The sequence below is a fragment of the Carassius gibelio genome, chromosome A4 (genome assembly GCF_023724105.1).
Source record: "Carassius gibelio isolate Cgi1373 ecotype wild population from Czech Republic chromosome A4, carGib1.2-hapl.c, whole genome shotgun sequence".
Classification (NCBI taxonomy): Eukaryota; Metazoa; Chordata; class Actinopteri; order Cypriniformes; family Cyprinidae; genus Carassius; species Carassius gibelio.
This window is the reverse complement of record NC_068374.1, coordinates 30,500,008-30,519,467: the sequence shown is the minus strand read 5'-3', so window position 1 is coordinate 30,519,467 and position 19,460 is coordinate 30,500,008. Positions and strand designations below refer to the sequence as shown.

The 19,460-nt window shown below is 37.6% G+C and overlaps 1 protein-coding gene and 1 long non-coding RNA gene across 11 annotated transcripts in view; both read left to right on the top strand.

Annotated features, from left to right (window-relative positions):
* LOC127976594 (filamin-C) overlaps nt 1-11,908 on the top strand; it is a 46,786-nt gene extending 34,878 nt beyond the window's left edge. For 4 of the 10 annotated variants that reach the window (XM_052581129.1, XM_052581141.1, XM_052581147.1 and 1 more), the window contains 21 exons: nt 864-1,053; nt 1,169-1,192; nt 1,382-1,629; nt 2,532-2,624; nt 3,017-3,116; nt 3,241-3,381; nt 3,494-3,622; nt 3,714-3,887; nt 4,353-4,514; nt 5,075-5,278; nt 5,644-5,796; nt 5,886-6,008; nt 6,426-6,671; nt 7,051-7,320; nt 7,838-7,975; nt 8,088-8,203; nt 8,508-8,640; nt 9,528-9,704; nt 9,787-10,005; nt 10,630-10,836; nt 10,927-11,908. In XM_052581129.1, coding sequence (XP_052437089.1) covers nt 864-1,053; nt 1,169-1,192; nt 1,382-1,629; nt 2,532-2,624; nt 3,017-3,116; nt 3,241-3,381; nt 3,494-3,622; nt 3,714-3,887; nt 4,353-4,514; nt 5,075-5,278; nt 5,644-5,796; nt 5,886-6,008; nt 6,426-6,671; nt 7,051-7,320; nt 7,838-7,975; nt 8,088-8,203; nt 8,508-8,640; nt 9,528-9,704; nt 9,787-10,005; nt 10,630-10,836; nt 10,927-11,114 — 3,435 coding nt within the window. In that variant the 3' untranslated portion in view covers nt 11,115-11,908. The remainder of the gene's footprint in view (nt 1-863; nt 1,054-1,168; nt 1,193-1,381; nt 1,630-2,531; nt 2,625-3,016; nt 3,117-3,240; nt 3,382-3,493; nt 3,623-3,713; nt 3,888-4,352; nt 4,515-5,074; nt 5,279-5,643; nt 5,797-5,885; nt 6,009-6,425; nt 6,672-7,050; nt 7,321-7,837; nt 7,976-8,087; nt 8,204-8,507; nt 8,641-9,527; nt 9,705-9,786; nt 10,006-10,629; nt 10,837-10,926) is intronic. The other 6 variants (XM_052581155.1, XM_052581131.1, XM_052581187.1 and 3 more) reach the window with 3 other exon arrangements.
* A 413-nt stretch (nt 11,909-12,321) lies between these two features.
* The window catches only part of LOC127976589 (uncharacterized), a 57,053-nt gene continuing 49,914 nt past the window's right edge, over nt 12,322-19,460 (top strand). The window contains exons 1-2 of the long non-coding RNA XR_008157833.1: nt 12,322-12,549; nt 13,211-13,287. This is a non-coding gene — a long non-coding RNA (uncharacterized LOC127976589). The remainder of the gene's footprint in view (nt 12,550-13,210; nt 13,288-19,460) is intronic.

Below are 19,460 nucleotides of genomic sequence, written 5' to 3'. Positions count from 1 at the left end.
CTTGTGCTTTAACGGCCACTGTCCCCCCTCCGCTTCCTCTACCCTGACCTCTGACCCCTTCCCTGCTATCACTGTAGGGTCCGGATGGGTGCAGGCAAGAGGCCTCTGTGTTTGTGGAGGACTGGGGTAGGAGGGTGTGGGAGAACCACATTGTAAAGGGCACCATCCCCTTCCATATTCTTAGGAAAGGATGTGTAAGGCCTGCCCCTCCTTTTGGCCTCCTCTTGTTGTTATAACTCACCATGTCTGGCATCCCTCCCATTTGCCTTAGGCCCCTAAGTGCTCATGGACCGTCCCCTTGCTACTGTACTCCCTGCCCCAGTTCACTGTGACAGTGAAGTGCAAGAAATGACTTGTAATTTCTTGAGGGTGATCCTTGTTTTTTATAATCATACTACTTTACATTCTGAAAAGGAAGGGAGAAAACTTCACTTAAACCAAACTACACACATGCAAAAGCGTCCAGAAACATCTTTGTGGCGTTTTTGAATGTGAGAGTGAACCTTTCTCCCAGGCAGCCATACTTGATCATTTTGTAGCAGTCAAGGGGACTTGATACCCTTAATTTTGCCCTTATGTGGTCTCTGTGGACTGACCTGTTATTAGATTTAGGCTAAAACCCTATATGTGGTTTTCCACTACATGACTAACAGTTATAGATGCTTGCTATGTAATTGTATGAGGAATATTGTCTTGTTGAATATTGACTACATTTTATTTTAGCAATTAGTTAAAACGTTGTTGTATTCAAATGAGAAATCAGATTTCTATATGCAGGCTAACCAGAGCCAATGAATATATTCACACATGCACATGCATTCACATTTGCATGAACACACTATAACAACTCAATCATTTTGCAGGACCCAGAAGGAAAACCAAAGAAAGCGAACATTCGAGATAACAGAGATGGAACATACACCGTGTCCTACGTCCCAGATATGACAGGACGCTACACTATTACAATCAAATATGGCGGAGATGAGATCCCATACTCCCCCTACCGCATACATGCTCTGCCCAGTGGAGATGCCAGCAAATGCCATGTGACAGGTAAGTTGCAGACATCTACCGTACATATGTCTCTACAGTATGTGACTTATTGTTTCATTAAAATGCAATCTCAGCATGATCATGAATTCTAACAGCTCCTCTTTTTGATTTGTAGTGTCGATTGGTGGACACGGATTGGGTGAGTTTTTAAACATCGACATAAGTTATCTATATTACATTTTGCAAGCATTTTATGTAGGATCAGTTTAGGCCATTCTTTGTCACTGAAATGAATTGCAAAAAGTGGCCCAGTGTACATGAATTCAGACTATAATTCTCTGAATGGTGTAGTAAATTTGCTTTGCTGTGATTGCGGTCCCATGGACAGGCTCTGGGCTCGGACCAACTATTCAAATTGGCGAGGAGACCGTTATCACTGTGGATGCAAAGGCTGCTGGGAAGGGGAAGGTCACTTGCAAAGTGTCAACTCCAGACGGGGCGGAGCTAGACGTGGATGTGGTGGAGAACGCGGACGGGACATTTGATATCTACTATACCGCTCCAGAACCTGGGAAATACATCATCACCATCCGCTTTGGAGGAGAGCACATTCCTAACAGCCCCTTCCATGTGGTGGTGAGCACCTTCTGTTGCTATGCATTCTGAATAGTGTGTTTTGCATAATATTTGTAAACTACTATACAAAAACTATCTGCATTTATTTGATCACAAATACAGTAAAAAAAAAAGTAATATTCTGAAATATTAATACGATTTAAAATAACTGTTTTCTATTTGAATATATTTTCAAATGTGATTTATTCCTGTGGTGTAAAGCTGAAATTTCTGCATCGTTAATCCAGTCTTCAGTGTCACATGATCCTTCAGAAATCATTCTAATATGTTTATTTAATGTTCAAGACATTCCTTAATTATTAAATTAAATTAAATTAAATTAAATTAAATTAAATTAAATTAAATTTATGCATTTAGTAGACACTTTTATCCAAAGCGACTTACAGTGCATTCAGGCTATCAATTTTTACCTATCATGATATTATTAATGTTATTATTAATATCATTGTTGAAAACAGTTGTGCTGCCTAATGATTTCTGTAGAAAACAAGATTTCTTCCAAGATTCCTTATGAATAAAAATTCAAAATAACAACAATTATTTTAAATACAACATTTTTGTAACGATGTAAAAGTCTTTACTGTTACTTTTGATCAATTTGATGCATCCTTGCTGGTGTTAAATAATAATTTCTTTAAAAAATGTACTGACCCCAGTAGTGTGTTATATTTGTGTGTTTGTTTTTTTAATGCAGATGGTCATATATCATTTCAAAATATGGCTACAAGTGCATGGTGTGTTTTTATTAAATAATAATTCTCCCAAATAAAAACCTTTTTGTACCTTATTCATTGAGATGATGTTTAACAAATTAAATTCCAGTTTAATGGGTCAAATTCAATTGGCTGCATATAAATATGTGTCGTGTGAAGCCCTAAACATGTGACCACCTCCTTCTCCAGGCATCTGATACCATCCCTATAATTGAGGAACCATGTGATAAACTACAGTTACAGCAGCCCTACGCCCCCTACCAGGGCTACACCCCCCGCTGGGTACACAACACCCCTAGTCATCCGATAATGTCCTTAACGCTCTCTGCTCCTCAGCCTTTGTCATTACTCCTTTTCATTTCATCCATCTTTGCTTAATTTCTCATGAGCTTTACTGCTGATGTCTTTTTTATTAGATGGCTAGTAGGTTGATCATGCATTCATAGAGTTAATGAATAAGTTGCTGATCTCCAATTGCAGAGGGATTGTTTTGCACAAGGTTCTTTGTTGCTGCTGCTTTCATGACTTTATTCCATCTGCTGCAGTCCAACCAGCCTGGGCCCTTGACTGTTTTTTTTGTTGTTGTTTTTTTCAGCCATTAACCCATTGCATGCACTTCTTCTCACTGTTCTTAGTTAGCAATGCAGTGATGCTGAAATCTCTTTCTCTTCTAGGCCACGGAGGAACCAATTACTGCAGTGGATGCCATGGAGCCAATGCTTCGCCCATTCAATCTGGTCATTCCATTCACTGTACAAAAGGGGGAGATTACAGGTATTAACACTTATTAAAAAAACTAAAAAGTCGATAATTATTAGAGGTGCAATGAAGCATGCATCTTTTCACAGAGGCCTACAGAATTTATTATTTCTAAAACATGCTTTTTTTTTATTTTTAGGTGAGGTTCATATGCCCTCTGGTAAAACTGCCCATCCTCACATCACTGATAACAAGGATGGGACTGTGACGGTCAAATATGGCCCCACCGAGAAGGGCCTACATGAGATGGACATCAAATATGACGGGAATCACATTCCAGGTATCAAAACAATTATATGTTTGCTGCTCTAATGTAATAATTGTTAATTTCTGTGATTGATGTTGATCATCTTTAAACATGAAGTGTCACTCTTTCAACATTGCTCTTACAGGAAGTCCACTGCAGTTCTATGTAGATGCCATTAACAGCGGGCATGTGAATGCATATGGTCCTGGTCTGAGTCACGGCATGGTCAACAAACCCACCACCTTCACAATCGTCACTAAGGACGCTGGAGAAGGTAATACACACACACCAAGCCCAGCAGCCAAACGGCCATATTGCATTCGTTTCACATTGACTTCCTACATTGCTCTCTCATCTTCTCCCAGGTGGTCTGTCTTTGGCAGTGGAAGGCCCCTCTAAGGCAGAGATCAGCTGTAAGGATAATAAAGATGGCACCTGCACTGTGTCCTACATGCCAACAGCACCAGGAGACTATAATATAATCGTCAAGTTTGATGACAAGCACATCGCTGGAAGCCCCTTTACAGCCAAGATCACAGGTAGGGGTTTGTATGTGCCCAAATATGGGTATGAGTGTGAGAGAGAGGATGAACAAGAGAGGGCAAAGTTATGTCTCTCCATAAACGTCTGTGAATCACTAAATTAGCTGCCGTGTGTGTTTATGTGTGTGCGCGTGTCTTCACACCTGGAGAATTGAACCACATCTGAAGTGCTTCTAAAAGTAGGAGCCACTTCCTGAGAGTTTTTAGAAACAGGAAGTATCTGTTTCCCCCCTCCTTCTGTCTCACTCTCACTTTGCCCTTCACAACATTGCTCTCCGCAACGGAACTGGGGTTGCACCCGCACAGTTAATGTTTATTTTTAATAACTGGAGCATATATGTTAGTTGTGTGTGTGTGTGTGTGTGTGTGTGTATATATATATATATATATATATATATATATATATATATATATATATATATATATGCACACACATATATTTCTGTCTCATTCTTTATGAAGGTGATGACTCCATGAGGACGTCCCAACTAAACGTTGGCACAGCCACAGACGTGTCACTGAAGATCACAGAGACGGACCTGAGCTCCCTGGCCGCGAGCATCAGAGCCCCATCTGGCAACGAGGAGCCCTGCCTGCTGAAGAGACTGCCAAACCGTCACATCGGTTAGTCACTCGTCAGGCCTGCCAGCACCTACATGCGTCACGACTGAGCAGATAAAGTGGAATATAAAGAAGCCAGATCACATTATTTGGGAATGGATTCTGTTACTTAGGGTTTAAAAGACCCCAAATTTACATTTCCAACAGGAAGTTCAGATAGGACTTATTGAAGTTTGTGTACACCCCTGCAAACAAGATGAGTCACCATTATTTAGGTACATTTTCCCAGAAGACTGTGAATGTAATTATACCACTTTTAGAGACTAGATAAACTTGTAAGGTTTTTCATAACAAGAAAGTCTTAGACCTCTGACTAATGTCAGCAAACAAACTCTGAAACTTTCTGACGAGTTGATGCCTGTAGTGTTTGCCTCTAAAACCTAATCTGAGACTAAGAGCTCCTTCCTGTGATTTCAAAGAGAATCGACTATCAGCTCAGAAAAGGCCTTTGATGTACAGCCAAACCCTGAGGCCTATCTTTTTCTGTTGGATATGACTGTGCTACCGTAAAATACTTTATAAACCTGAAAAAAGAACTCATTCCCATTGCTTTTTGCCTTTAGGAATATCCTTCACTCCTAAAGAGGTGGGTGAGCATGTGGTCAGCGTGAAGAAGAATGGAAAACACGTGACCAACAGCCCATTCAAGATCATGGTGGGCCAGTCTGAGATTGGAGACGCCAGTAAGGTGAAGGTGTTTGGGAAAGGACTGATTGAAGGACACACCTTTGAAGTGGCTGAGTTCATCGTGGACACCAGAAGTGCAGGTAAATGGTTTTCTAGGATATTTGTGGCTTCCATAATGTGCAGCATGTTTTATTTTTGCCGGCAAAATTTCTGAATTTTATCAAGCAAATTTAAAAGACCAATTTAAACCATGCAAAATGTATCGCCATTGGGCAAAACTCTCAATAGCACGGTTTCTTATTGTAATGACAATTTGCCAAATAAATTTCGTAGCACAACATTTAAAAACCTTAAGCTTGAAGTATACTTCAATATACTTTTGACACACATGCTTAGCATTATCTGAATCCATGTGTACTTTTTTGTCATGTATGTAAAAATCAAAGTGTACTTGCTCTGCTTTTCCTAACTGTATTAAATCGTAAAACCCACTTGGTTACCTTAGGTTATGGAGGTCTCGGTCTGTCCATCGAGGGGCCCAGCAAAGTTGACATTAACTGTTCGGACGTGGACGACGGAACATGCAAAGTGACCTACTGCCCAACCGAACCCGGAACTTACATCATCAACATCAAATTTGCCGACCAACATGTGCCAGGTGCAGCACAGCTCTCAAACTTAAGTCTCTTTAAGATGCTTCCCTTCTGAGGTGGGCAACTCCTTTAAACTCTTTATGTTGCGCCACAGGAAGTCCATTTACAGTGAAAGTTCTGGGCGAGGGAAGAATGAAGGAGAGTATCACCAGAAAGAGACAGGCACCGTCAATCGCCTCGGTGGGCAGCACTTGTGACCTCAACCTCAAGATTCCAGGTGAGGAGGGAATGATTGACTCCTGTGGCCTCATGGGATATGTAGTGTCCATCAGATGCTCACTACAGAATCTCACCAAAAGGGTTTTCGCCTACTGTTCTATGAAATCTGACATACTACTCGTCTCACATACAATTTTTTGCCTACTACTATAGGCATATTCAGAAATAGAGTTTGTCTCTTTTTCCCACCTGTTTCCCACTGTCACACGTCACTTCCTGTATCTTGAATCAGAACGGTTCTGTATGAGGCTGTATAGAATTTAAGTTTTGATAAAAAAAAAAAGACAGGAAAGAAAACAGAATATGTTTCCATTCTGCTTGGAAGCATGCATTTCTTGTTTCTCCTTTTTCATCACTTCCTTTTTTCCTTCTTCTCTTTCCTTCCTCCTCTGTCTTTCGGGTTCCACGTCTGCAGGGAACTGGTTTCAGATGGTTTCGGCCCAAGAGCGACACACCCGTACCTTCACACGCAGCAGCCACACCTACACACGCACAGAACGCACCGAGATCAGCAAGACCCGCGCTGGCGAGACCAAACGGGAAGTGCGGGTGGAGGAGAGCACCCAGGTGGGGGGCGACCCCTTCAAGGATGTTTTCGGTGGATTTCTGGGCAGGGAAAACCTGGGATCCTTCAGTAGTGCCCAGGAACGACAATCAGAGGGTGTGTGTGTGTGTGTGTATCACTGAGCGTTGTTTGCAGGTTAAAGTCATATATATATATATCATTTATATATATATATACATATATACTTTACTGTTTACTCTTACAGGAACTTTCTTTCAAGTTTCAAGTTTCTTATTGTATGTCTGTGTGATGATATCATGGTATATGTGTGTTTATCGAGTTTTGGGTGGCAATGAGCCCACTTTTTCCACTGCAGACCTTTATGACAGGAGGACCAAGCTGGAAAATCTGAGCAGCCTTCAACTCTGCGGGCAGCCCAGCCAATACATCATCTTTTATAGAAGAAATGCCTGAAATTTTAAGTGAAATGTCTCATGTGTGCCATTCTCTTTTCCTTTCCCTCTTTCTCTCTCAGGTGAATCAGGTACGCAGGAAATGACCGCACAGGTGACGAGTCCCAGTGGTAACACGGAGGATGCTGAGATCATAGAAGGAGAGGACAGCACCTATAGTGTGCGTTTTGTGCCTCAGGAGATGGGCCCCCACACTGTCAATGTCAAATACAGGGGACAGCATGTCCCTGGGAGCCCCTTCCAGTTCACTGTGGGGCCCCTGGGAGAGGGAGGGGCCCATAAGGTTCGGGCTGGTGGTACTGGATTGGACAGAGGTGTGGCTGGAATTCCAGGTAAGAGACAAGACTAAAACTAAAACTGTTAGAAATAATTGTTGTTCATTGAAATAAAGTAAAATATAAATAGTAGATGGAAAAAAATATATTTTTAAATGAAAAACTTACGTTATTTTAGTGTAAAGATACTATTATAGTTTTAAATTAATATTTTGAATTAGTTTTTATTTATTCTTTATTTTAGTTAAAGTCTTTTTGTTGTTTTTTGTCATTTTAATTAGCGTTTTTTCATATAGTTTTTATACATTTTTATTTCAGTTTTAACTATTTCATTACTAATTGTTAAATGAGAATTAGAAAATTTGCCTCGGCAACTAGCAAAAATAAAATAAGTTTATATTTAAAGAAACCATTTTTATGCTTTTAGTTATCTATTACAACCATGCTTTTCAAGGAGCGTAAATTGATATATATATATATATATATATATATATATATATATATATATATATATATATATAAATATAAATATATATATATATATATAAATAACTTTTTTGGGTGTGATTTTTAGCTGAGTTCAGTATCTGGACCCGTGAGGCCGGTGCTGGTGGTTTGTCAATAGCTGTTGAGGGGCCCAGCAAAGCAGAGATTTCCTTTGAGGACAGGAAGGATGGTTCCTGTGGGGTGGCCTATGTGGTACAGGAACCTGGTAAGTGCTAATGCTCATTTTAGTGTAGTATTTGCTTTAGGAATGGAATCTTCCATTTAAATTTTATGAATAATTATAAATTACACTGATTTATTTATTTTTTTAACTTCAGGTGACTATGAGGTGTCAATCAAATTCAACGATGAGCATATCCCAGACAGCCCTTTCATCGTTCCTATTGCATCAGTGTCAGATGACGCCCGCCTACTCACCGTCACCAGCCTGCAGGTGAGTGATTCCAGATCAAACATGCTCACACACTGACTTTATCAACACACTCTCTGAGAGACTGTGAGAGCACTTGATGGAGAGCACAGGACAGCTTATCACGAGTCGAGACAAGTGTCCTTGCAGTTCCCTTAGCGAAGAGTGTAGAAGGAGTTTCTCAGGAAAGATAAATGAGTATGACAAAGTAGCAAATCATTTGTTATGTTGGCCATTGTGAATATGCGTAGTGAGAAAGGCTTATCTTTACATACTTCTTAAGATTAGATGATATACAAAGATAGTGTATTTGGCTGTGTCTCTGCAGGAGATGGGTCTGAAGGTGAACCAAGAGGCCTCGTTTGCCGTGCAGCTGAACGGAGCGAGAGGGGCGATTGAGGCTAAGGTGCACACACCGTCTGGAGCAGTGGAGGAGTGTTACATCACTGAGCTAGACAATGGTGAGCATATGTGCACATACCCAGGAGTATAAAAAGTCAATTATTTTGTCTGTAATAAATTATGTAAATAAATTTTTTTTTTATTAAACATTTTATTATACTATTTTTTATATTTTATATTATTATTTATACTGTATGGTATTTTTCAAATAAATAAATAAATATATATTTTTTTATTTACATACACGTGTGTCTGTATCTATTATTTAATATATTTTCGTATTATACATTTTTATTATATTATTTCATTTTGTATATTATATATTTTCTCTAAATATATTTATATTTATAGAAAAAATAATTTTTGTTTTACATTCATTATGCATTATACATATTTTTTTATCAACATATATATATTTTTATTTTGTTTTATAATTATTGTATTGTATTGTTATTTATATAGGTTTTATATTTATTTTATATTTATTTTAAGTTATATATTATTATCATTTATGTGTATTCAATATTGAATATATATTATTTTATTAACCAAATTTTATTATAATACTTATAATATTTTGTATATTTTTATTTAGTGTTTAATATATTTTGTTACATATTTTATTACATTAATTTTAGTATAACAAATACTATTTACACACATGTGGGAGCATATATATATATGTATGTATATGTATATTCATTAATTTATGAATTTATATCATAACATATAACCTATTTGTGTGTGTGAGTGTTTGTATATATATATATATATATATATATATATATATATATATATATATATATATATATATATATATATATATATATATATATATGCATGATCACTGTAATATTTTAAGACACAATATATCTGATGTTAGTTTAGAGCATATAGTTAGTGACTGCATTTGAACTCATTCAATGCTGCATGCCTGTTTGTGCAGATAAACACGCCATACGGTTTATTCCACGGGAGAACGGTGTCCACTCCATCGATGTCCGTTTTAATGGAAGTCACATCCCAGGCAGTCCCTTCAAGATCCGTGTCGGGGAACCCGGCCAGGCGGGAGATCCAGGAATGGTGACGGCTTTCGGGCCCGGCCTGGAGGGGGGAACTACAGGTGTGACACCATCAAGTAGCCAATCACAAGCGTTAAAACACAAACACACAGAGACTCACTGGCTTCATCTCATCCTTCACAGGTGTACCCTCAGATTTCATTGTAAACACATGTAACGCCGGCTCAGGAGCTCTGTCGGTTACCATCGACGGCCCATCGAAGGTGAAGATGGATTGTCAGGAGTGTCCAGAAGGATACAAGGTCACCTACACACCAATGGCTCCCGGCAGCTACCTCATCTCCATCAAATATGGAGGACCGCAGCATATCGTGGGCAGCCCCTTCAAAGCCAAAGTCTCTGGTGAGACATCACACACTACAGTACATTACCAGGCCCTTTCTGCTCTTTACATCTTCTTGGAGAGACACAGAGCCAGGTGTGATTTACACACAGATAGCCAAAAGGTGTCTGTAGTCCACCATATTAGATTATATTATTGCTATTTTTTTATTATTAAAGTAACAGGGACAAACATTACTGCAGATGCACCACAGTCAGCCAAAGGGTATTTTTCATCTGTGTTCCACCCTGAAAACGAAATATTATTAATATAAAAATATAACACGAACTATAAAATAAAAAACGGAAGAAATTGTTTTATTACATCATATTATATTATGCCTTTTTGCTCCATGAATATAAAAAGCTTGTTTATGAGTAAATAACTATTTTTAAAAGCTGAAAAGGTTTCTAGCACTCATGTTAAAATAGGAAAACCTGGTTGTGATATTATATAATCAGGCAATCCATAATGTGATGGACTGGATTTGAAACCATACAAGCTTATGGCAACTTAAAAAAATGTGTGAAACTTTACTTGAGATTGAGACTAATGATTGATGAGGGGAACATCTTTCAACCCACTAGCACAACAGCTCATCTTTCATAAAGAAGCAAATTAACAAGAAGAAATTCAATCTCCAGGTGCACGTCTGTCCGGAGGACACTCTCTACACGAAACATCATCAGTTCTGGTGGAAACGGTGACCAAATCGTCCTCAGTGGCCGGATCATTCTCTACTCTGCCAAAGTTCTCGTCCGATGCCAGTAAGGTGATCTCCAGGGGGGCCGGACTCTCCAAAGCCTTCATTGGCCAGAAGAACACCTTCACGGTAGACTGCAGTAAAGCAGGTACAGCGTCCCGAGCAGTAAAAAATAATGCATGTTTGTGCATAATGCTCTCGTACAGATGACTAAACAGCTTTTATTTTGTCTGTTCAGGGACAAACATGTTAATGGTAGGAGTGCACGGGCCAAAGACTCCCTGTGAAGAAGTGTACGTCAAGCACATGGGCAACAGAATGTACAATGTCACATATACAGTGAAGGAGAAAGGCGACTATATCCTGATAGTCAAATGGGGAGAAGAAATGGTGCCCGGAAGCCCTTTCCACGTCACCGTGCCTTAAAGACTGTCTTTAAACCCTCTCCACTATGCAAAGAATCTACTGATCGTCCTGGGACAGAGAGGGGACTCGCCAACAATGCCTTTTCATGACATATTAATCAAGAAAATGTCTTCATCTTCTATATCTGCATACGCTTTATCCAAAGTCCATTATGTGCTCATTTCACATTTGGAAATGTACCGTAGTTTTTTTTTGTATTCCGTTTTTTTTAGATGTTGTGAGACTAGAGAACATTTGATGGAGACGTGAATAATGAAATGCTATTTTGAAGATGCCACATGCTTAAACACATCCATCTTGTTACCAAAATTACTGTCCGGACCATTTACAGACATAATTTAACAGATGAATTATTTAATCTTTTTTTTTGTTTTTGTTTTTTATCTAATGCTAAAACTGGTCTTATTTTTATGATGGAATAACATGATTTAATCTGGACTACGTTTAAAGGCGGTCCTAATCAAAGGCTTAGTTTGAGCAGAGAAAGCCTACTGGACCAGGTTCAGGCTCTCGCTGGGTCTAAACCGGTCCCGGGTGGCCCAGCACCCCTGCAGACTGGCTTGTGTGATTGGTTAGGTTTTTTTTTTGTATTAAGCGGTGTAGCAGAAACCGTTCAGCATGTGAATGTTTGAAATCCCACAGTTTTTACAGTGACTATGTTAAAGAGCAACATTTTATAGTGATTTTTATATGTATGAATTTAAAATAGAAATGTATGGAGAAACACTAATTGTTTGATATTTTAATCTACTGTTTGGTAAAACTGTGCTGGCATATTAAAGTTTTAATTGCTACTGTGCTGTTTATTGATGTCCATATGCATGTTATATTATATTATATTATATTATATTACATTACAGTAAATGCACCACAATGCAAAATGTTTAATATTTTCATCTGTAGTACAAGTTACACCTTTATATATATATATATATATATATATATATATATATATATATATATATATATATATATATATATATATATATATATATATATATATATATATATATATATATATATATATATATATATAAATTTTTCCCAGTTTACAAATAATATATATATATATATATATATATATATATATATATATATATATATATATATATATATATATATATATATATATATATATATATATATAAACATATTTGTAAACAGGGAAAAATGGCATTGCTGTTCTTGTTCCTTAAATAAATAAAACATTACGGTGCAAAATAATTAACTGCTAAAAAATATCAACATTTACCATACATATTTATAATAATAGCAATATTTCCTTTAGCATTAGAATATTAATTGTGTGCCATATGTTTGTTGCGCTCGCAGCCACTAGAGGGCGCTCTCACACTAGCTCAATGCCAGGTGTTGTTAATGAGGCTTTAGTTACAGGCGCGATCAGTGAAAGCTGGCCGGAGAAAAGGTCCTTCAGGTCAGTGTTTGAATTATACTCTTGATTGAGATTTAAAATAGCAGAAATTTCCCAATTTATCCCAGATAAACCAATAAAAGGTCATTTTAAATAAGCACAAGTATTTTAGTTATCTAGTGTATTAGGCTGTCTTGAGAGAAAAGATCTGTTTCCTCTCTGGCCCCATCACTAACAAAACTTAGGGTGAACCATACTAAACATGTCTGGAGGAAAATGGCTTAAAATAGGTAACTAAGACTGGAATTATGAGATTAGATTCTTGACTACACTCAGAATGATTCTGAGGCCTGAAATGTGTATAAATGTGCTGCTGTCAAATTATATATGTGTGTGTGCTGTAATGTGAAATGCTCAGATTACCAAGATCGTTTCCTTGATTGTTTTCCTCATTCTTATTATATTTCTGCCACATAATTTGAATGTGTGTAACATTCTCAGTTATATGAATCCGACAAGCGAGCTATTTTGCAAGAAACATCAATATTCTGGTTTTCTTAAACGTACTGTATGGGGTTTATATAAGATTTTCTGCTCATCTATCATGTCAAAGTCCTAATAAATATGAAAAAGCTGGGATAGTTCAGTCACCTTAGTTCTATAGAGTTCCTTATTGCTTGGTTTTGGGCCTTCATAGTGATCTATGTCCATTTTGCTGGTGCAGGAATCGGATGCAGTGTGGAAGAGGATGATGAAGAGGACTGCAGAACGATCCCCTGCTGCTTCGGACACATTGGTTGAGTAAGATCTATTGCTGTATTGGCTCTTTAATCATCACTTTCTAGAAAACTTGATTCTGATTGGTCAATCGCTGTTCCCTGCGGTCAGGTGTTTCCTAATGAGCGATGACAAATTGCATCTGATTTATCAGTTCACACCAAGAATGATAACTTTATAATAGCATTCAGTACAGAGTTCAAATAGGCTGAACTATATGGTTTATCGATGTATGCATGTATGATATTCAAAGTGTATAATGGGAGACTCCTTAAGTGACTGGCCCCCATAGACACACAGGTCAAGTGATCCCTTCATATGCGTTTAATAAAACTCTTATGCTCTCGGCCACTGCACTGTATCCGTAGATCCCAAGAACTCTCTTTCTACAAATAAAGAAGGATAGATGCCTAGTGGCGGCACACTGTCACCTCATCAGTATGTGAACATCCTCCTGAAAGGTGCTTGATCTCTACTTTCCTATTGTCCCTGGGCTGGGCCTCCAGGAGTGGGCTAGATAGATGAGACACGGGGGATGACAGGAACCTAATGGATTTCTGGTCATTTGTAACGAGGATGTAAATGGCAATAAAGGCTCTGGGGCTCAGAATTAAAGCTGCACATTTCTATCACTGAGTCAGTCGTTTAAACAGATTTCTCGTTATAGAGACCAGAGAGAGGGGGAAAGCCATGTAAAGAGAGAGGGAAAGCGATTTTAAACACCTGGTTGTGTGTGTGTGTGTGTGTGGGACAATCGCTTAGCAACATTAATGACCTTGCACCTGTGGATGGAGGAATACGGAGGTATAGCGGGGCGCACCGTCCTTCCTTTGACAGTGTTTGATTAAGTGGGCTTAATCTCCTGTGGATTGTGACGCAAACTGGGGAGAGTCAACAAGAGCACCATTTCTATTCTCTGTGTTTTGAAGGTTGACACCGATTTTAAGTTTCTCATGTACTTAGGAGTCATTTAAAAAAAAAAAGAAAACTGATAGATGTGGTCTTTCTTTTATAAAACGGTTCAATGAGCAATAAGTTGATATTTAGTAAAGATGTGGCTCACATTAGCTAAATTTCAGCTAAACATGTTTTTCGTGTATTATCAGTAGTGTAGTTATGAATGATGTAAAGGTGAGGTGACACAGAAGTCAGTTTAAAATCAAGCAGCTGTCTTTTGGTCTACATCACATACTTACATGACCAGCTTAACCTGCTGCAAAATGTGTGTGTAAAAAAATCTTTCACCTTCACTCAAAATTCCTGAGTGCATGGATTTCTATTAAAACTACTGCGTATCAAAATTGAACTAATCGGTTGAGTGAATAATTCAATGACTCCCTCAAAGACAGTGGCTGCATCTGAAATCACATACTTCCCTACTATACAAGTAGGTGACAAGCATTATGTGCAAATAGTAGTACTGTATGTCTGATTTCACAGTATTCATAAAACAGTAGGCAAAACATTCAAGAATGACCTTCGTGATTTATTGACATTCGTGAATTATTCATACTATACACATCCATGCTATGTAAAACATACTTTTTAAAAACATTGCAAAGTAATTACTTCTTCTAATTACGTAATTATGTGATTTCTGACTCATCCAGTATCTTTTTGTTTGTTTGTTTGTTTGTTTCTGAATGAACTGAGTGAGTGATTCATTGATTCATTCAAAAGGACATTTACCTGTCGCCACCTACTGGTGTAACTGTGTAATCCATAGAAAGTGTCAATTAAAATAATCTCAAAGTCTGTGATCAGAAAAATAAAAATAAATCTTGAAATGTCAAAAACTAAAATGTTTACACTGGTTATTTATTTTTGTAATTGTGTTCTATACTTGGTATGATATAAAGCCTAGTTGTTTTTAATGTGAATAAAAAATTCTGTATGGAATGCACAAACACAGACAAGTGGAGTGATATTAAAATAGTTAAAAGTCTCTGCAATTTTTATTGTTATGACTGTACTCTTGGAGCATTTCTTGGCCAATCAAATTTGAGGACCGGAGCTAATTTGCTGCGTTTAATTTGACGGCCGCAGCCTATGAAATAAGAGACCGCTTCTGTTTTAAGATGCTTTGTATAAAAGCGTTTACAACAAGACAGTTGGCGTTTCAGTTTATGAACATTCTGGATGTTGCCTGAATGCTCTACAAGAACATTAAAACAGGACATTTAAAGGATTTCGTTGTTTTTTTTTACCATCTGCTTCTGGAAAAGTGTACATTTGAGTGGTTAGAGAAGACAAGACAGGAACCCTGCTGATCCTGAGTATTTGTCAAGCCAACATAATTACACACAGTGTTGGTAATCGCAGAAAGCACAATGACTGATTTCAGGTACCATCAGCAGTACAGTTCTTTCAGCCCAGTAAGACAGCGCTACTAATGGTAATGGTAGGTGTATGCTGGAGTATTTCCTCACTGTTTCTCAGGCGTCATGGCAACACTGTTTAATGAAGGGGGTTGGTTGTCTTATCAGAAAATGCAATCTGCTGAGTTTACTGGGGGAGAGGACAGATTGCAGGCATGATGGGAAATTTCCATCACCTGCTTTTTCACTTACTGCTACATCTGAAAGCGAGTGCACTTTCAAAGATAAACACCCTTCGGCAACTCTGATTAATTCATATGTGTCATGCAGCCAGGGTTCATTCAATGTATGGAAACACATACATGTGCTGTTCACGGTCTGTGCTGTTGAACCCACAGCATGCTAAAACCTCGGTCGGAGTCACATCCAGCATTATCCATGCTAATGGAAAAATACACTGTCTTCAATTTTTTCCTCATGAATCATGAATAGGAGTTTCAATTGATACTCTGGGAGCAATGTAATTCTGTAGAAAGAGAAGGAGGAGGGGTAAAAAAAAAAGGTGGCAATGTATTAAGCTCTAAATGTGTTTCTGAGCATATAGATAACAGAGCTCATATATGTGTTCACAATGCATGCATATGTAATTATGAAATATCATTTTTCTAGTATATGTGTGATAATGCAGAAAGAAAGTGATGCAAGTGTAAAGCCCGAGTCATCTGTCCACTTGGTGGCAGCAGACACTGTGAACTGATGGTTTATTTAAAAGTTACGATTATCATATTAATGCTATTAAAACAGTCTTATCAAACTGATCTCATTGAGACCAAAAACATAAACCATTCCATAGATGGTAAGAGTTTGAAGAGATATAACCTTTGTTTATAGCTAAAACCTTAATGAAGAATTGACAAGGTCATTTACAGCAATAGGTCAGAGGGAAGTACTGTAGTACTTTTGATATACCACGGTACAACCCTGATATTTCTGATGGCACGTTTTCATGATGCGGGTTTGCGATAGTGATTAAAACTTTGTATTTTTCCTCCCTCGGACCACATGGGAATCAACTAAATCGACCACTAACCATCGCTCCCGCTCTCATTTTGCCCTCTTTGTTCATCTTGACTTGATTTCAAGACCATTTTTTATTAATTAGTTTTTTCTAAACTCGGTGAGCTATGAGATTGCAGTGCCTTCATCGAAACCATAAATAGCCTCTGATGGCATTCACGCTCTTCCGTATGTTGCCTTTATTATGTGTATTATTAGGCTGAATGGATGATTTGCAATTAATACTATTCAGAGTAGGAAGGAAAGGGAAGGGGGAGGTGAAGGAGAAGACCAAGGGATAAAAATACTCCTCCTATTTATACGAGCCGGAATTCTAATCCAGGAAGAGTGACGCATCGGTCCAACCCATGAACAGACCAGAGGATCCAAGCATCATTTTTGATCTGTTTCTTATTTCTTATCTTTCATTCTTATTGTTCTTTTATAAGACCAATGACACCCGCTTTGAGGCGTTCACACCTCAGAGTTGAAACGCATGACTAGATTTCCCACTTTTCTGTGGAAGGGGATCTCAAATGAAACTAAAACAGAAATATCTAATTCTCAATAAATTGAAATTTTCTGCTTGGCCTCAAAAATCCCTCATCAGTCGATGTCCCTCAACTTAACTCTCTCTCTCTCTCTCTCTCTCTCTCTCTCCCTCCTTCACTTTACTGTTCGGTCTCTTTTATCTGCTAGCCCAGTTGTTCTGGACAAAAGTAGAAAGCTTGAGGGAAGTGGGCCAGTAGTGCAGGCAGGACGGGTTGTGTGTGTGTGTGTGTGTTTCATTTTGTGCCACACAGTACGTCTCAATGGTGTCCCGTTTATCTATTCATTCTTGGAATTGTGTGTCTTAATGCATGCAACGCATAATGTGAGGGGCATTCTGTGCATGCAATAAAATAGCTTTACAAATGGAGTTTTCTTCCTCTGTTGATGGAGAAACATGAAGTAGAGGTGGGATATAAAAGGGCTTGAACCTTTTAAATAGCCAAAAAACTTTGGTTTATAGCTCACCGATGAACCACGAATGTTCAACATTTTCATGTTGATTTTAAAAAATAAGCTAAAAAAACCTTGCATGCTCTACTGTCATTCATTGTCTCATGTCTGATGTGCCGCAGACCTCCCCTTGTCTGCAAAATGCAAACATATCCCACCTCTTGCCTGCAGGCACTATAAATATTCTATTGTCTTTATTCTGCACATTTGGCACCTGTCCTAACCCATTACATTCGTTTGATGACAAACATCTTACGGGTACACAACAATCAATCACCCATCTGTACAATAATAATGTCTGTGTTCTCACCCCCCCCCCCCCCCCCCAAAAAAAAATAAATAAAAATAAAATCACTTTACAAAATAAAATACAGTAACACAGCAACATGTGCATGTCAGGGGCTGGTAAATGTGCTAAAGAGTAATATCAGCGTTTCTCATTTTTGTGGATTCTCTTCATATGATGTCACAAATGTAGTAGGAAAAGTAACATAGCACTTAGTGACTTCTATTATATGTGCCTAAAAATGCCCGTGAGCACTTGAAAAATATATGCAAGCCATATTATTTTTGTTTCCATATATTTATCAGTTTCATGTTGCATCTGTCAGATCGGTTTTGTCTGTTCCTGTACGCTGAATGAATGTCTAAATATGGAAATGACTGTTTATGACCTCATCTCTTGTTTTTCACAACACCCTCTGGCTTTCCTGTATAACATTGTAACGTTGATGTGATGGCATAATTCAGTGGAAAATTGATGATTATTTATTACTGGATCCATTTGTGGCTCACTATTTAATAATTTATTTTGCAGAATCTCAGAAAGAATCTGCTTTTGCGTTAAGATTTCTGTAGCATTGTACTCTAATATCAGTGCGTATTGTAGACTTGGAGTTATTTTTGATTCATATTTTGACGAGACGCATGATGCAACACTGAACAAATGTAAACAAACTATAAAGAGTTATGTTAGTGGCCATATAATGTCAGAACTAAACCTGTAAAAATCTAGGGCATTACATAAGTACATTAAAATCATCACAACATTTACAGTAATGATAATTTATGTAACACCTGCAAAGTCTTTGCTGGTTCTGTGCATATTCTAGATATTTCCCAGCCCTAAGCTGTAAGTGCAAGATGAGTCTTCAGTATTTTTGTCCCCGTGAGGCATCTCAGCCGCTGCACAGCACCTCAAAGTGTTTGTCCTTTATGCATAAACTACCCAACATGCATTATTCAGATGACTGGAGCGCCAGCCTCAGCCTCATAACCATATACAAACACCTAGTCTGCTGAACTGGGAAATAAAACCCCTTTCTCTTCTCAGATAAATGACAGAGGAACTATACTAGTCTACTGTGCAATTTGAGGCATAGACCCATAGTTTTGTTTTTGATAAATGTGTGTATTTGTACTTTAAAATGAAGTGGCTGCTAAATTCAGGGGTTTTTGAGGTTAGTCTCTATGGAAAAGTTGAGAAATTGTGGAACAAATAGAAAAGCAAATAAAAAATGTAATTAAATTGGATTAAAATAAAACATTAGGTTAAAATTATAAATATATAATAACTTGATAAAGATTAACAGTATTTCAGTGAACTGAAAAAATAATTTAATGTAATATACTATGTTAATTATCTGATTACAATCAAATTTAAATATAAACAAAAAGGAATAACATTTAAAATAATAGTTGATATAAACAAATAAAATCTTACACTGAATAGAAAAAGTATTAATGTATCGGAAAATAAATTTGTTAAAATGTTTGAATTAATATACATTTAATATAATATAAATAACAATTGAACTAAAA